This window comes from Miniopterus natalensis, chromosome 7, assembly GCF_054644295.1.
Source record: "Miniopterus natalensis isolate mMinNat1 chromosome 7, mMinNat1.hap1, whole genome shotgun sequence".
Taxonomy (NCBI): Eukaryota; Metazoa; Chordata; class Mammalia; order Chiroptera; family Miniopteridae; genus Miniopterus; species Miniopterus natalensis.
In genome coordinates, this window is record NC_142087.1 from 20,489,097 (window position 1) to 20,508,164 (window position 19,068).

General features: G+C 40.1%; 1 protein-coding gene across 1 annotated transcript in view; it reads left to right on the plus strand.

Moving 5' to 3' along the window:
* The window catches only part of PLCB1 (phospholipase C beta 1), a 531,624-nt gene that overhangs the window by 464,654 nt on the left and 47,902 nt on the right, over positions 1 to 19,068 (plus strand). Inside the window, exons 28-31 of the mRNA XM_016212033.2 lie at positions 8,200 to 8,276; positions 8,370 to 8,459; positions 8,905 to 8,962; positions 9,917 to 10,003. Coding sequence (XP_016067519.1) covers positions 8,200 to 8,276; positions 8,370 to 8,459; positions 8,905 to 8,962; positions 9,917 to 10,003 — 312 coding nt within the window. The remainder of the gene's footprint in view (positions 1 to 8,199; positions 8,277 to 8,369; positions 8,460 to 8,904; positions 8,963 to 9,916; positions 10,004 to 19,068) is intronic.

Genomic DNA, 19,068 nt, shown 5'->3' on the forward strand with positions numbered 1-19,068 from the left:
CAGTTTGTGGACTGACACCTACTTTATACCCATCTTTATCAGTTACTATTGTTAGTAACTGATACACCTTAAAATGTATTGGCTTAGAACAACACCCATTTATTTAGCTCATGGTTTTGTGTGTAGCAATTGGAGTTTAACTCAACTGGATGGTTCTTCTGGTCTTGGCTGGGCTCATTTATGTGTCTTTGGTTCAGCTGAAAGTCACCTAGGGCTGTGCTTCTGGAGGTTGGCTGACCATCAGCTGGGTCAACACAAATGACTGATACACATCTCTCATCACCCAGCAGACTAGCCTGGGCTTGTTCATGTGGAAGTTAGAAGGGGAGCCAATTGAGAGCAGGTGGAAGAGGGCAAGGCCACTTAAGAGGTCTTGTCCCTCCTCCTTTGGCCAAAACAAGTCATTAGAATTGCCTAGATCCAAGAGGTAGGGAAAGAGACACTCTCTCTCATCTAGGGGAGCTGCAAGTTATATTGCAAAGAACATAGATACAGAACAGTGGAGAATTAGACACCTAATTCTTAAGTGTCTCCGTTTTTTTTTCTTGGCAAAATCTACACACAGCCCTCATCATTTGCATATGAGATTCAATAAAACCACCCATGGAAACTTAACCCAGTGCCTAGAACATGGTCATCACTCCTTACCAAAGGGCAGTTTGCACATGATGTAGAGTGAGGAGACATGACTTCCGTTTTTAGTTATGTAACTTTAGCTAAAACATTTCACTTCTTAAGTGTCTGCATTATCATTTCTAAAAGCAAACGTCTATACAAAGTGCTTGTAAAGTTTCCCTCTGTAATGCTAGCTTTACTTAAATCATAGAACACAGAAATGATCCAAATCTCAGACCTTTCAAAAATAATAATTAGAGATTTCGGCTTAAGGCGATAGACATTTCAACTTGGGTTTTTCTCTTGTGTGTGCATGATATAAATCTTAATATATTTTTGTATGTGCTAATTGGTGACTATTTAGATAAGATTAGGGGGGAAGGTCAGAAAACAGAACCATCCTCAAAGGCAAAGAAAAGAATAGTTTTGACTTGTGTGGACTTAAAGAAGCTTTGGGAACAAGAGAGATTCTGCTGAAAGGAAAATTCCAAAATAGAATCCACAAGTCAGATAATTTAGTTTGTGCCCTCTGGAGCTCCAGCACTCAATGCATTCCATCTGGCGATGCTGAAATGGCGATGCTGAGATGATATATTTTGCATTAAGGGAAAAGTAGCTGGCATCTGTGGCATTTATCTTCATGGGAAGCTCTTCTGGGTCCAGCTTCCAAATGGGCTGTTGAAATATTAAACCCATGATTTATTGCTATTTTAGTTATAAGCCACAAGACAAATCATGTCTCTTTTAGCCATGTCTCCTATGGTAATTTTTTGAAAACCTCCAGTTTGAATACTATTGTTACTTTCCCACACCTGACTGCTAATAATTATTTACTTTATTCATTCTCAATTAAATGGCCTTGGCATCTTTTAGCATTATGAAGGCTTATTCTAAAATTTTAGTGGCTTGGGTTTCTTCAGTTGATATAATGATCTCATTTGACTTGATCAGAGGAAAACATTTTCTCATTTTTTTATTTTAATTAGGAAATCTGTTATTGCACGCTGGCTCGTGTGGCTCAGTTGGCTAGGCATTGTCCTGTGCACCCAGAGGTTGCTGGTTTAATTCCCGGTCGGGGCACATGCCTGGGCTGCAGGTACCATCGCAGGTAGAGGGAGTGCAGGAGGCAGCCGATGGATATTTTGCTCTCACATAAATGTTTCTCTCTCTCTCCCTTTATCAAATTTCTTGATTTTTAAAAAAAAAATTTAAGATATTTCCAGTTGATAGCCTCATAAAAGAATACCAGAAATATCATTCAAGGGAGCATGTTACATTGATCCATTTCTACTTCCCAGAAAGCTAAAAAGCTGACATTTACCTCGGCATAATTTAAAAGTGAAAAATCATTTTAAATGTTGTACATTCACTGGGCCAATTTATTGACATAGACTAGGAGTCTTGGTCAGATTTTCACCTTATTTGCCTAGCAAGAATAAAAAAATTCCCAGGATCTTTTAAACATTTAGATTCAAATAAGAAGCTATAAATTTTGTTTAGCTATAGAAATAAAATAAAAAATTCATAAGTATGAGAGAATATCTCAGAGAATTATCAAGATAGTTGCCCTTTTGGTCTAAGAATTTCTCTTCCTCCTGAAAAGAGAAGAGAGCTGGTGAGAGTGTCAGCTCCATGTGGACAGGGCCTGTCTGTCAGATCACAGCAGGGCCATCCACACTACCACGGTGCCCAGTACTGCGCAGGTGCTCAGTGAAAACTGGCTGATGAATGAATGACCATTTCTCCATTGGAATGGCCAGGATACACCCCTGTATAAATACCCACTTAGTTTTTAAGTTGTCAGTAATGCATTTAGTTTATAGATCATCACTTAGTTTAGAAGAATCGTAAATTCCTTGTAGAAGAAAAACAATTTATAGTGAAAGTCCAGAATGGGTGCTTTGACTAGCAAAAAGGAAATATCTTCTCTAGGTAGTAGCAGAGCAGGAAGGAAGACTGAGTTGTGTCTGAAGTGTGGACATTCAACACTTGATTTTTTGCCCGTTTTCCAAAATTATCCTTCTTAGAAGAGACTTCAAAGATCCCAATTTCTGTCCACATATTTTTTATCCCTTTTGAGCTGGAGTCAAGAAATTACCCTCCTCCCTCGAAACCATCCTCTCACCCTCAGATGATTCAACCGAGTGAACTTCAGCGTGGATTTGAGAGCAAGCATGGAATTATATTCCCCTGCGGCTTTTCTTTTTTGTTCCTTAAAAGGTTTGGAACATGTAACTAGGAGAGTTGTTATGGTTGGTAAATAAACAAGCAAAATTATTGAAATGTGTCTACTCCTTTGGGCCAGAAAAAAAAATCATATTAAAAGTTAAAATTAAATGTTGTTTACTGCATTTCAGCACACATACCCTCTTGTGTTATTTCCTAAGAATTTTAAATTAGTATTTTCTTCTTTCTGTCTTCAGTGAGTTTTTTGGCTAACACATGATAGACGGGGTCTTTGAATAGAATATGTCAATAAATACACCAGAAGTGAGTGTACTCTTGTTAACTAAGAAGCATTTTAATTATCCTGTGAAAAATTCTTCTTCTGGGCCCTGTTTTCACATTTCACACAATAGAAGCTCTGAGCACAAAACTCAGAGGTCTCTCCATCTTATTTGGGTGTTGAGTAGTGAAATTTTTTATTTCTGTGTTGTTGATTTTTGCTGGGTTTTTTTTGTGTGTGTTTGTTTTTTGCTCTTTTGTCAGGGTTCTCTTGGTTACAATTGGCAAAAACTCATGTTGGACTAACTTAGACAAGAAGAGTATATACTGGAAAAATACAGGGTGGACCAGCTAATAAAGAATTGACTGTCCAAATGGCGGGACCGGGGGTGGGGGTGGGGGGGAGGCAGTTGAAAGACAGGTGCTAGAAACTGCTTTTCAGCTCTCACTCTCCCCCACCCTCCCTCACCCTCCCTCTCTTCCCACCTCCTCCTCTTCCTCCTCTGTGTTCTTTTCTCTCTCCTTACGTTTTTTATTCCCTCTCTCTGAACATTAGAATTATTATCTTCCAAAGCAGCAAACAGGCTTCCCCTTGTCAGAAAATATAGACACTGATCCCTTCTAAGTTGCATTTCTTTTTCCAGTGACACGTTGGAAAAATCTTGGGGAGAGCCTCATTAGGATCATGTGATTGGCCAAACTTGCAACTTTAGACCAATCTCCTATGGCCAAGGTTAGGGTATGACTGATCCAACTTGGTTGAAAGCCTCCCCTGGCCAAGGGGTGGGAATAAAGAATGCCCAGCTCCCAAGGGAACCCCGTGGGGCACAGAACCAGTTCTCAGAGAGCAGAGGAAGAGCTTCCTGGAAAAGTAGTGTTGGGGAGAGAAAACCATAGGGGAGCCCTACACGCTCTCTTTTTAGGGTAAGGAAGAGATAAATTATTGATGCATATATGTAATCCCATTGCCAATTAATGTGACTCTGACAATAGTGGCATCTTATTAACAAAGTTATGATATTAATCATTCTGCCTCCTAGACCTTAACTAGAGGAGGTTGAAGTGAAAACAGTAAATGCTGTACAGGCAGAGCTATGGTAAGAGTGATTGTCTTTTGAAAATATCTGGAAAGGGCAGAATATTACAGGGATGGGTCTATTGTAGGAGAGAGTGGGGGAGACCAAGGGTAATGAGCACAATAGAAGGATGTTTGCATGTGTCCTATTAAACACAGAGATGTTGTCCTTTTTTCAACACATATTCTTTGAGATTCTAGGGGAGCCCTGTTTTTGTTAGTTGCATGCAAAAGCCACATTTAAAAAACTACACCTGGATTTCACAATAAGGCACTTGTTCTTAAAGGAATAAAACAAAGCTTCTTAAGCACCAAAATTATTCAGTTTTGAAAGTATTTCCAATAAGATAGCCTATGGCTTGGACATCACACTCCATAGCTATCACCAAGGCCATGGGCATTGTGATTTTAAAACTTAAAAGATTTTATTCACAATATTTTTGAGTGTCTATTTTATGTAGAACCTGGGAGTCCAAAAATTATTAAGGAGATTGCAATAGTAGCATCCTTTTGGGGAGTAATAATAAAGTATGTAGACACAAAGGTAAATATCTGTATGTAATATAGAAAAAGCCAACCAAGGTGCCATGGCCTAGAGTTATCTGGGCAACCAAAAGTGGGAATCACCAAAGACTAGTTTAGAAAGGAGAGGGGCACGGACAAGGGGAGATCTTGGCTAGGACCTGCTCTCTTATCAGGAGCAGTTACAGTGGCACAGTCCAGTGGAAGTTTCTGTGATCATGAGAATGTTCTACATCTGTGCTGTCCATTCTAATGGAAATATCATCAAGTGGAAGAAAAACATGAGAAAAAGTATAGAAACATGTATGTGCCTGGACAGTTCTGAGAGCAAAATGCTGCCTAGTTTATTGGAAGTGCTGAATGCTGATAAAGAAAGGAAATTTAGAGCTGGAACATATTTGCAGATAGAGAGCCAGGTAATGATTCAGTACATACCAAAGGGAAGGCTGTTTGGGATGAAGCGGAAGGACTAAGGAGACTGAAGGCAGAAGGGAATGCTTGCCAAGTCCAAACTGCAGGTAATGAAAATCTGTACCAGAAGGATGTTAACACAGAGCCATGAGATACGAGTTGACAGAAGAAATTAAAAAGTCACCATGACTCATTAGATGAGGGAACTACCCAGGAGGGAAATCACAGGTAATGTCCACTTTTGCACCTGCAAATTGGGTGTCTGGTGAGAGCCCACTTCCTGATTCATAGACGGCTGTCCTCTCACAGTGTCCTCACATGGCAGAAGGGGCTAGGGAGCACTCTGTGGTCTCTTTTATAAGAGCACTAATCCCATTCATGAGGGCTCCACCTCCATGACCTAATTACCTCCCAAAGACCCCATCTCCGAATACCATTACATTGGGTGTTAGGATTTCAGTATATGAAAGTGAGGGTGGGGGCCGTGGACATTCAGTCCATAACAGAGGGCTGCTTCTAAATCACCTCCCTCTTCCTCAATAACCTCGACGGCGCTTCTAAACTGACTTGCACAAGTGTCTCCTGGGAGTCTTGTTAAAATGCAGATTTTGATTTCAAGTTCATCCGGGGTAAGGCCTGAGAATTTGCATTTATAATGTAACCCTTGGCACTGCCAATGCTGCTGGTCCATGAGCTACAGTTTGAGTAGCAAGACCTAGAAAGCGAGGACATCGCCTCCAAGTTTCTAGAACGGCGCTTGGGATTTGGTAGGAGCTCGGTAAATATTTGTAGGATTGTGGCTCAGTTGAATAGTTTAGACAAAGGTGTGTGTTCTGGGAGCGAGGGAAGTGGGAACTAGTTCTGAGAAGAGCCAAGAGCAAATGTGGATGGTCTGAGAGAGGAGCAAAGAGGAAGGCCAAGGGGATCCTGGAGACAGGGAGCTTTTGTGGAACCTTGAGAGGGTGTGGTGCTGGCAGTTGTGTAGGGCCTAAAACCAAATCAAAATAAAAGTGAGAACTGAGTGGGCAGAGGGGCTGGGAGATAGCAAGCCCAGTGGTTTTGCTGACTGAGGATGAGGCCAAGAGATGGAAGGGAAGCAGTAAATGTGAGCAGGTGCTGGTGGAATCAAGAAAATAAGAGAATACTCTGGAGTCAGGTGACTGATAGAGGTGGCAACATGGAAATGGAAGTATGAATGCGACTGAATTTGGAATCTTTGTTGGGAGATTTAGCAATGGTCTGTAGAATGAGAACAAGCCCATCAGAAACCCCCCGAATCTGGCAAAGTGTCCAAATCATCAGAGGAGACTGAACATCCTGACCCCTGGGCCCTGCCCCTGGACAATTGGAGTCCGTAAGCCTAGGTACAGGCTCTGGAATCTGTATTTTTAAGAAGTTGCCTACAGTGTTCCGAAGTTGCGGCCACAGTTGGGGATCCCTGGGTAATGCTCGGTAACTCCCTGGGGAGAATGGGAGACAGGAAAGGTCCCTGAGAAAGGCAGGGTGCTGAGTAGACACCCTCAGCTAGAATAGCAGCATTGCGGGAATCCTCAAGGAAATTTCCAGAGTCTTTGCACACCAAATTTAACATCTAGACAACTTGATAAATGGCACTACAGCACTGTAATATTTTACAATGTCTTTAATCGTGACAGCCATGATCAGACAATGTCTTTTGGATGATCAAATGGGTTTCCCGCCGGCCCAGGCCCCAGCAAGTATTTGTTCAGATTTAATACACTTCACAGATGAGTGCGGCAATGTTCATGTTCATGTTAAGTTAAGGTGGGTTTTTTATTGTAATCCTGCAAGAGAATTTCTCCCTGGACTTCTTGCATTCCCTTAGATAAGAAGGGGTCTTTTAAAACAATTTCTACCATCAGAATGAAAAGGCGGCATGGAAAAGTGACGGCCACAAGCCCAATTATGTAGGTTGGAACCCAGCTCCGTGGCTTACTACCTCCGTGGCCCGAAGCCAGGAACTTGAGCCCTGGGCGTCAGTGTCTCCATATGTAGAAAGAAGATAGTAGCACCAACTTCACAGGGCAGCTCTTAGAATGGGATAAGTTAATGCATTTAAAACTCTTTAAACTTTGCCCTGTGAGTATAAATTTTCAAGGAAAATTAGCTGTCATTATGATTATATTGCCTTGTCTCTGTTGTAGCTACAGCTTATATAACACTGGCCAGCTCACCCGGCTGTCTCTGAGAACTCCATCTCTAGGAGCAGCAGTGGGGCCTTTCCCAGGAAACCCACCCCACCTATTTGGTGTCCAGTAAGAAGGGTTGAGTCCAGTTGCTACTGGCCTGAGCAATGGCAGAAGGTTGTGTATCGTCTTCATATGAAATAAAGAAAGAGAAGGGATCGTAAGGCAAAAATGACCCTCACCTAATTAACAAGCATTTATTGAGCACCTACTGAATGCTAGGAATTGTGCGGAGGCCCGAGGATATGAAAACACAGTCACCGTCCTCTCCAAGCTTGGTTGGATAAGAAAATACATAAAAGGCAATGAAATAATTGCTTTCTTGGTGGCATATTAAAAATTCCATGGTAGCACAGGAGAGAATTTCTGATGTTCGGACAAAACCATCCATTTTAAAGATTGGTGACTCATATCACCCATGAAGCAATTAAACAAAGAATGACAGCTGGAAACCGAGAATTATAACTCGCAGTTAATTATAACTCACATTTGTAGTATATTCATTTTATTTTAAGCTTCATAGTCTCTCCAGAAGATAAGGGCATTAATAATTTCATTTGCAACCAAGGGAATGTAGGTTTTCTTGGCCAAACTCACCGTTTTAGGAAGTCATAAAGGGGAGATTGGAACCTGGGTCTTCACGGTTTGCTGTCTTGGCACTGGGCCAAGCTGCAGTGACCAGCACAGCAACCTAAGGAGCCCTGTCTAATTAAAAAGAGATAAAAAGAATTACATATTCAAACCAAGAGAATATGATGGTTTTAAAGTATGTCCCCCTTGCCCGGTCGGTGTCTGGTAGCTCTAGCTATTGTTCAAGATCAATGAGAGACTTTCTAACTAGGACGCTGTTGTTTGGGGAAGCGAAGGGAGAGGGCGATTGGCTTGTGAAAGCGTCAAACAGCCGAGTGGCCTTTCTCTCCCCAGCTTATCCAGAAGCTGACGGACGTCGCCGAGGAATGCCAGAGCAGCCAGCTGAAGAAGCTCAAAGAGCTGTGTGAGAAGTAAGCCCGACTCGCGTGAGCTTTGTGCACAGCGCGGTACACACGCTGCGCATTCACTTGCCTTTTCCCCCTTTGCTTCCGTTCTGACCTCAGAGAGAAGAAGGAGTTAAAGAAGAAAATGGATAAAAAGAGGCAGGAGAAGATAACAGAAGCGAAGTCCAAAGACAAAAGCCAGATGGAAGAGTAAGGATGCAGAGCCCCGCTCCCCCGCCCTCCCCGGGGTTGTTTCACTCCCTACTGGGGTAACAGGTTCTTAACCGCAAAGACCCCCCCGGGACGTTTCCGCTCTAATTAACCTTTCTAGAGATCTTTTTTTGGTAAGGTTTTCAACCCGAAACTGAAAGAGCAGTTCGGAAAGGACCTTTTAGGTAAAGGCCAAGTAAAGAGTGTCCGTCAGGAGAAGGCTAACAACTCCTGGTGATGTCAGGCAGCCTTCCCAGCATTCAGGGCAAACAGTTTGCCCTTGGGGGGGCATGACCTTCCTCCAGAGCCAGTGCCTTTGCACCTCCCTGGCAGCAGGAATAAGAATGTGGCGAGTTCTGTCATCTTTCCTCCGGGAGGCCCAGAGTCTCATGTTTGTTGATGCCGGATGTGTTCAGATAATGATTTATTTGTCATTTTCTTTTAGGGAGAAGACAGAGATGATCCGGTCCTACATCCAGGAGGTGGTGCAGTACATCAAGAGGGTATGTTGGTGGCTCAAGAGCCAAAGTTCAGCCCCGTAAATGTAAAGGTCTAATTGGCTGCAGCGGTTCGTGAGCCAGGCAGCATCCCATCTAGGAAACAGAAAGTTCCTCTGAGGAGCTGTACCAAGTAGAAGGTTTTATAGGCAGAGATATGATGGGGAAAGGGAGTTAAAGAGTAGAGTATTACAGGCAAGGCCTCCTTCGCTTGTCTTCGGGGAAGGCAGTGGTTTTGTCAGGCAGATGACCTCACCAAGGTTGAAATTCCAGACCGACTGGAGCTGCACTTCGGTTAAGATTAAGTATTGCGTCTCCACGGGGCTAGCAAAAGTGGCCCCATTTTGAGCCTGTTGTTTCTTTTTAATGCGCTGAATCCCTCTCTCCTTTGCAAGCCATGTGTGATGTTTGACAAGCCCACTGTGAGTCTCCATAGGGAAGCAACATGCCTTGTTGCCTCTGTTTGCCACCTGCACCGAGAAGAGCTGCTGCACGGAGCAGGACTCCACACTCAAGGTTCCTGCAGTTTAACTGCAAACCTGTAACTAGAAAGGCTTAAAGACAGTCGTGAAGAATCAGTTCCAGGTCAGGAGCCAGGAAACACGATGTGCAGGGGAGGGTCCCCAAAGAATCCTTAGTTGTCATCAGTGGTAGAGAAGACAAGCTCCAGAGGCCATTCTGTTTTTTCAAATTTTAAAGAAATTGTTATAATGGAAATTTTCAAATATTAACAAAAAGTTAAAGATCGTGTAATCTGTTGATCACCCCCACGCTCATCCTGCGTACCCGTCACCCAGGTCCAACAACTACCAATAGCCTCCTACACCTGTAAGGGCAGTTCTTGACCAGGGTATGAAATAATTAAATGTATGCTGTAGATCTGAACAGCTTTTAATTTTTTCTGAAAACATTCACTTGAAGGTTCAGATGAAAATGACTTTCTTTGTAACTTCCTTATAGTTAGAAGAGGCACAAAGTAAACGGCAAGAAAAACTGGTAGAGAAACACAAGGAGATACGTCAGCAGATCCTGGATGAAAAGCCCAAGGTAAACTGAACGGCATAATAACACTCAATAATTTCGTTTTCTTTCCATCCCATTCGAATAAGACCACCCCTATTTCATGTACCTGGCACACAATCTCAGACCATATCTTGCATGGGAAATGGATGCATCTTTTTCAATGATGGTAAAAAAATTTTATGGCAATACTCAGTTTTAGGTCATTCCATCCATTTTATCTTTTTCTGTTTGTAAAAAAATGTGCTTTTCAGTTTTTCTGTTCTTCAGTCTGCAGTTTAAAATATCTACTCTAGAAGGTACTGGTATTTCATAAGAGTGCTTTTTAAACCCGCGAAGCTCGAAAGTGTTAGTTTTGTTTCATTATATAGTCCATTCATTAATTTACTTCTTATAGATTTCTTGTGATTAATTATAAATAAATTTTTGTGCTTATTTCTGCTCCTCTTTTCATATTTATTACCTATGACATTCATTTAATATCGGTGACTCCTTAAGTTTTAGGTTGGGTGATATAGATTCTCAAGTAGTAACGAAAATCCAAGAATTAATAATTACTGAGATATGCTGATAATTTTTATGTTTTTTCATATAAATACACAATTTAAATATTCTTAACCACCCCCTCATATTTATTATGGATTCATGAAGTGGAATAAATTTTAACATAATTTTAGAAATTGCCATGTTTCCCATTTAGGATTGAGTTTCTAAAAATGCTCAACTATTTCAAGCAAAAGATCCAGGTTTAACAGAAAATTAAGAAACACCTTAATCATGCATGATCAATCCCAGGTGATATATTCAAATACATGCATTTTCAATCCATGCTGTCTGCATTCAAATTTGTCATTACTTTGTACGCTGACCTAATATCCTTAGTTATGGTTGATACCTCATTGGCCAGTTTTTGCATTTCTAAAAAAAAAAATCTCTCTTGGAAAATATTGTTATTCCCACAGTTTTATTTTGCTTTGTTTTTGGTTTTGGGCCAAAAATGTCAACAACTTTACTCATAGATGAATGCAATCACAAATGTGTTTTAATTACGTGACTCTCAATATAAAAAAAACCTACAAAGATTTTATATTACCACTCACTCTAGGTCAGCATGATTAAAATCAACTTTAGTAGGTGTTGAAACACCTTTATAACTCCATTGGATAAAACCAAACATTAGAAGAACTAATAACTCTTAGATAATTTATCATTTAACAATAGCTTTATAGAAAAGCCAATCAAAATTGGCTTATACAATAATAAAATTTAGTAAGTCACATTATTGGAAGTTCAGAGGGATTGCATTTTGAGGAACTGTTCATTTGCTGGCTCAACAACCTCATCAAGAATCCAGATATTCTTAGAATTTCCACTGTGTCATCTCAGCTTGTTCCCTTTTATCCCCAGAGTGTAAACCTGTAGTCACAAGATAGCTGCCATAGCTCCATGCACCACAATACTATATAAAGCTATTCAAAGGCAAAAAATGCAATGTCTTTATTCTTTATAGCTTTGGGGAAAACCATCCTAAATCTCCTCAGTAGGCTTCCCCTCACTGGCTACAGTTGTGTCATATGCCCATTCCTAACCCAGTCATGTGCATGAGAGTGTAATTTCATGATTGGCTTGGAGTAATCAAGACTCATTAAAAGGGTAGAGGGAGTCCAGCTTCTCCTCAATTCCATAATCACCAGGTATCTGAACTAAACTGTTTTCTTACCAAAGATAGCAATTGGGAAGATAATTAGTGGTGTGTACTGCTACATATTTATAGCAATTTTTAAATTTTTTTTTGGCCCCTTGGAAAAAGATCTGAAGTGTTTCTATGAATTTTTAGTAGTTCTGTTGCCCCCCCCCTTTTTTTTTTTTTTTTACTAAATCGCAGCCAATATGATTTCTTTTTTATTTTCATCCATGAGGTTATTCTTATGACCATCTTACTCTGTCTGGATTTGAAGGTTGCCCTTGAAGTTTGTTTGTTCCATGTCAAACTAAAGCATTTATTGAGAGGTGTTCTTCAGGGCTTAAAAAATGTGCTTTGGAACCATAACTTTGATATTAAATAAGAATGATGACTGTTACTATTGTAGGACACTATAGCTAATAAAGGGAAATGACCGGGAAAGAAGGAGCAATAATAAATACTGGAGTAACACAGTAAGATCAAGTGTAGGTCGTGTGGAGAAAGATCACAGCACAGGACAGCGCATGGAGGCGAAGGAAAGACCAGGCCAGCACAGCTGGCATCCACAAGCCTGTAATTGTTGGATGTGGACCAGAAATAGAACAGCACTGGCTTTGAGGTAGTCCCTCTTCCCATTCAGCACTGGGCATGGCCTTTGAAGCTTGGCATAGATAGGAAGGAAATCAACGAAAGGAGAACCATAGAAGAAAGAGAGTCAATTCAAGAAAATGAACCTGACCAACTGTACCCATAACTGAGTCAGTTCCATTCAGTCAGAAAGATGTGAAGGCCAAGTGATTACATGACATCTTGAAATTTATGAATTGTTCCATCACTGAAAATTGGGCAAACACATTGAGTTGACACTATCATAGATCATATTAAAGGTAGCTGCAACCGTCTTATTAAGAGGAAAGCATGCTGAATTTTGCCAGAGGTTAGTTACTGAGGGGAATCGAGTTCTCCCTTCAAGTATTTTATAGGTGGGATAAGCAGTTTTCTGTCTAGAAACCAATAATCGCTAATTTTTTGCTGCGTGGCATCAAGTTTTTTCCCATTTGTCAGTTTCTCTCACCATGTTGTCAAATATTATCAACTGACTTCCTCTCTACCCACTTATTTACCTAATGGGATAATGTGCTCCTAACCCCTGCCTGGACGGGGAAGAGGCTCCCCTTACACTCCTAATTTCTCCTACTGTTTTGAGCTGCTCTGGACCCCAGTCACAATCTGTATAAATTTCCAAGCCTTTGGTAACCTAACAACTCCTTTAAAAGTGAAAAAATAAGTATATAAAAAATTTTAACAATTTGAAATTTGAAAAACCAATGCTGAAAAATAAGTTTTAAAGTGGCAAGGAGTTTGGGCTAGATTTAGAGCAAGATCCATATGAAGATTTATTCAAAGTGTAACTTTCCAACCATTCACTTTACCATGCACTTGTGATCTGGCAGCATCAACTCAAGTTCCCAACATTTTTATCACCATGCAATAGAACAGTCATAGGACAGTGTGCCTCAGTCAAAACCATTTCCTTCCCACGTAGTCTAAGAACTTCCATCCTGCTGGTCCATATTGGGTAGGAGACCAAATTTGGCCAGCCACAATGTGAAAGTTCATTTTAGGATGTCGCACTTTGTGACATGCATGGGGACTTTTTTGTATGTACAGTCTGTTTTATTTCCCATTAAAAAAGAGATTCAATGAGACTGTTCCTTTTGTATGTAAAATTTGAGGGCATTGGGGAAAATGGAAGTAGATGATCCCTAGAGGCAACACAATAGATAAATATTTTGGCCCCCAATTTGCCATAAAATTACATGGTGCATTCCTGTCCATAAGTCCCACTGAAATTTATTAAGTTAACAATTCTCTTAAAAGAGAATATTCAGCTCTTTTTCAGTAGAGTTCTACATTTTGGAGAGATGTTCAGCTGCCTGTTGCCTCGTAGTGAAATATTGGATTCAGTCCCTGAATGTATGCTGTTTTCAGTTTTGTTCAAGGTGTGTCCTTTTGTGAAATTTATAGCTGCAGAGTTCTTAAGACGGATACAGCCTTTCAACTCAGTGACATAATGGGTTTCCTTGGGATTTTCATACCTGGGTTTTCCAGTCAGTAGGAAAGGGTTTATTAGTATGATGGGTGTTAGGAGCAACCCAAGAAGCGAAATGCCAGTGGAAAGAAACCACACTTTTTGTGGTTGTGCTAGTCTCTGAGTTGATTCATTGTGAAAAGGACATTCTGCTTTTTTACTGACCACTTCAAAGAGATTTATTTTCATGTGGTGAAACATCATTAATCAGGAGTTGCCCTGAATCTGCTATGAATATTCCAATATATATTGATCACTTTGCAGCTACAGGCCCTCTTTACAAGAAGAATCATCTTTTGAGGGGACTTATTAATGAACAGTCTGAATAACCTCATAAAATAGTCAATAAATATGTAATTTACTTTTTCTCAGACATTTAATTTGTCTTTGATGATTCTTAGAACACAAGTTATCTGTTTTAATTTAGCTCATTAGCAAGAGAGAACTCCAGGAAGCTTTAGGGCATTTTAATTTATAGCCAAAGAACATTTTATCACTTTGGCTTTTTTTCTTTCCTCCACCAGGGGAATATAGCCTGATTTTCCTCATTTCCCCTCTGACATTTTTGTAACAGGGTGCATGACTGATCTCTCTTGGTGGGTTACTTGTCAGACCTACCTTTGGGCCCTGAGATAGAGCCTTAAATGCAGCTATTTCAATCCTGCCTTCCCAGTGTTCGGGGGGGGGGGGGGGGGGGGAGACTAACTTAGGCATTTAAAGTAAAAGTTTCTCCCTACATGATTTATTTGTGCCACCTCTAATCCTTTGCTACTTGATGGGGAAATATGGATTCTCCCTGACAGCATCCATTGGGCTCTCTCATAGAAGCCAGAACTCAAGAGTGTAAACTGGTTGCCTATTGACTACATTTTGCTCATTGTCAAGTCTCATAGACCCAACACCTGGTTTGTTTTTGTTTTCTCTGTTTAAGAAATTTCCTTTTCATTTTTATTAATGTGAATAATTGCCTTTTTAAAAAATGTATAGCTTTTCATTATTTTCTTGAAGGTAAAACTTAGACATGTTTAGTGTCTTTCTGGGCAACAATAGAACATTAGAAATCTTCTAGCTACATTTGTCTTCTCTCAATTTATTTTTGAAATTTATTTTCATTTTATAGATTTCTAAACTCATATGACATTATTATTCTGTGTTATGCAGTCAGTGTTCATTTAGATTTATACATATTCACAAGCTTCTTTGGTGCACATCCCTTCTTGTGTCTCAGACTGTTCATTTGGGATCATTATTTTCTCCCCCCTTTAGCAGTTCCTTTTATACCGTCTATTGGTGGTAAACTCTTTGGTGTTTCTGTTATCATTTTTGTCTGAAAATGTCTTTATTTTACCTTCATTGTGAAATAATACTTTCACTGGGTATAACAATTTTAGGTTGGCATTTTTTTTATTATTATTATTATTGAAGATAACATTTCACTGTCCTCTGACTTCTTGTTGAGAAGTTAACTGTTAATCGTAGTGTAATTCTTTTGATAATAACATACTTTCCCCTCTTTGCCTGCAGTTAGGATTTTTTCTTATATTTTATATTGTTTCTTATAATATGTGTTTGAAGTGACTGCATGGGTAACTTTCATTAGTTCAGAAAACTCTTAGCTATTATGTCAGCAAAATGGCTCCCATCACATTTTCTAAAAATTTCCTTTCATCACATTATTTATACATAAAATGAACTTCTTAGCCCATCTTCTCTGTCTCCTAACTCTTTTCAGTATTTTCCATTTTTTTTCTCTCTGTGCAACCCTTTGGACAATTTTTTTTTTTTTTTTTACCTTTTTCTAATTCATTAATTTTTGGTTTGCACTGCTATTCAACTCATTCACTAAGTTTTAATTTGGGCTTCTATTTCCAGACTTTCTATTTGGTTTATTGTCACATCTACAATTTGAATGCCTCTCTTATTGTAGAGAAAGTTTCCTGTGAGATTCCTCATTCTGGGCAGGCCATGCATGGACTTTGAGTTTGGGCCTCACTGTACAAGGCTGTCAGAAAATGAATTCAAAATTTCCAGTATAAGAAAAAGCCCCTTAGTACAAAAGCTGCTTTCTTGCTTATTACCTGTCTACGTTTGATGTCCCTGCAGTTTGGCCTGATCTATTCTTTAAATTTTTGTGACCCTTAGGTTCTTTAAAGAAAATAATTTGAATATCAGATCCATCTTTTTTAGTTGTTTTCAGTGGGAAGGATGGTTGAAATAACCCAACTAACCATTACCAGAAATAGAAATGTCTCACTTGTTTCTAAAATGTTTGAACATCTGTTTTAGTCAGGTTCCACGAGAGAAGTAGAACCAGTAAGAGGTTGTGTGTGTTACCGGGAATTTCTTCATGCAAGTTTGGGGGCTGGCTATGCTGCCTCCGCACGGCTGTCTCCCTGTATAATGTTAACCCTGGCATGCAGGCAGGCAGTCTAGAAGGGAGGATCATGAGTGGCCTTGGTCACTAGAATCTGCAGAAGCTGAGGCTCTTTGTCATAGAGCTGAACACACACACACGCACGCACATACACACACACACAGGAGTCAGATCAATAAATACTCAAGGGGAAGGGGAAGTAATTACAGGTTCAATTGCTGCTTCATCCCATCAAGACAAGTCAACATATAAGCAATAATGTGTATGGATTACACAATGGCTGGCACCCCTTCATCAGCACTCCAACTCTTGAGTCTCCCTTGTAATCCATTCTAACTGGAAACATACAGAAAGGGAACTCTGGGAAATGTAGTTCAGCTTAGCCACGTTGGCACATGACAAAACCATCACACTCTTATGTAAAAGTTGGAATGTTCTTATTTAAAGAAAAGTGATTTCTCTTGAAAATTCAATTATATGATTATATTGAGCCAACATGGAAACAAATCTCTAGATTTGAGAAGTGACTACCCCTTAGGTCTACTTGGCATTCCCCAAGCTGATTCATGGATTTCTATGATCTCCTGGCACCTGCAAGGCAAGTGAGTTTGAGATTTAAACAAAATTGGAACTGAGATTTCCATGGATGCCATTGATTCCTTCCCCCTTTTTCTACCCTATTAACATTTTTTCCCTTCCTTTGTCTTATTTTTCTTTCCTAGATGAGGAACTATGGGAGTGTGGTGATTGGTATATTGAATGGCGGGGAGGGGATCCAAAGAGAAGACTCACCGCCTGTTGTAGAGTATGCATGTTGGTGGGGCTCAGGGTCTTTCCCACAAGGACTGAAATTAACATCAGTAATAGGATGGGACAGACTTTAATCCCATTGACTTTTTTCTGCCAACCTACCAAAAGCAAAACACACAACCTTGAATGGCCCAAAAACCATTTGGGGCTTACTTCCACTGCTACTCTGTGTGTCTGCCATTGTGCACAACTTATATAAATTTTGCCAATTCTAATTAGATATTTTATTCCCCGTGTATCTCTAGTTTGTTTTTAAAGCCCTGCTGTGGTATGACCAGGATAATGAAAGTAGTCCAACACATGTACCCTAAACAAACGCTTTTTAAAGCAGAAAATGTAAACATTCAATTGATCTAAAGAAACCACTGCCTGATTTTACTATGCCCTTTAACACTGTAAGGGGAAGGCTGGCCAAACTCAGACTGAGAGAAATATTTACCTGTAGAATACCCAAAGAGGAAGTATATTAGGTGCCTTGAAATACTCGATGAAGCAGTATGTGGATACTAGAGAAGAGGCTATTATAAAAGGGCAAATGCGGGACCACTGGGCTGAAAAGAAAAAAAACACTGAAGGAAGTTTCAGTTTGAAATAGGCAAATTGCTTCTAAGAGCAAGAGTCACATGCTCTATTTCCCATGTATTATATCTAAGGCCAAATTAACGTAACAAATATACCATTTGGAATCCTGCTTATCCATTTTCTGTCAACAGAAATCAATTGACACAAGCCTTCTGCATTTATTATGGTCATTGGCTGAGAACAGTCTTTGAATTTAACAAAGAGGTCTTTTAATTTATAGCTGAAATCAAGGCTCAAATAATATTTTCATATTTCAAAGACTCTTATCAAGGTCTGTGATAGAAGAGTAAACAGTTCATAATGTTTCTGATTGTTTGGATGGAGTCTTCACTGTATCCTCTGTGACCAGCATACACACATGCACACACACACCCATTTATACACACACACAATCAACTTGACACCAATGGAGGAAAGCGTAGTATGTTTAATCATGTAGGCATCAAAATGGATTTTACTCAGCTGATTATGCTAGTATGTGGAAATTTGTGGCTATGCGGGTAGCCAGTAAGTAGCATGTACATGTTTTCGGCGACATATAAAGACTAAGGGATATATTATGTTCTAGTTTCAGTTTTTCTACCTTTCCTTTTCCTTTGAATCTCACATATCATTTTTAAAAAGCAATTCTTAAGTTTTGGAAAATAGATAATGAACTGTCACAATTATTAAGTTTATTATTGGGCTTTCTTTTACATGAAACAAAAAAAAAAACAAACACAACAAAAACCCAAGACTTTCAAATTATTATAAATCAATTCACATGTCTTTATAATTGTTAGTGTGACAACTGCAGCACATCTGCCCTAGCCAGAGGCACCCCCATCTCTCCTGGATTTCTCAATAGCCTCCTAACTGGTATTCCTGCTTCCACACGCCCCCACTCACAATCTAGTCCTCACACAGTAGCCAGAGGCATCCCTTTAGAACATAAGTCAGCACACTCCTCTGTTCAAGACCCTTCCATGGCTCCCATCTCTATCTCTCAGAATAAAAGGCTACAAGGTCCAGCATAATCTGGTCCCACTGTGCTGCACCCTCTCTTCATTTCCTCATCGACTTACTCTCTGCTCCGGCCATCCTGGGCTGCTAGCTGGGCCCCAACAGGCCAGGCCACTCCTTGGACTTGCATGGACTGCTTCCTCCACCCAGAGTGCTCATCTCCCAAGTGTCTGCGTGGGCAACAATCTCCTGCCTTTCAGGTCTTTGCTCAAATCTGACTTCTGAAAGAAGCTGTCAATGACCACTTTACTTAAATTCGCGACTCCCTCTACCACTCTCCCATCCCTGGCATCACCTCTCCATTTTATTCTGTTCTATTTTCTGTTTTTCATAGCATTTATTACCTTCTCTTGTCAGGTCATTTACCTCTTCCTCAAGTGTGTCTGTCACTCAGTGTTGGTCCCTCCCCATTAGAATGTAATCTCCATAAAGGCAGAGTCTTTGACTATTTTGTTCAGTGACGCTCTTGAGTTGTAGGCACCTGAAAACAATGCCTGGCACATAGTTTGTGCTTAGTACATACTTTTTGAATGAATGACTTAGATAGA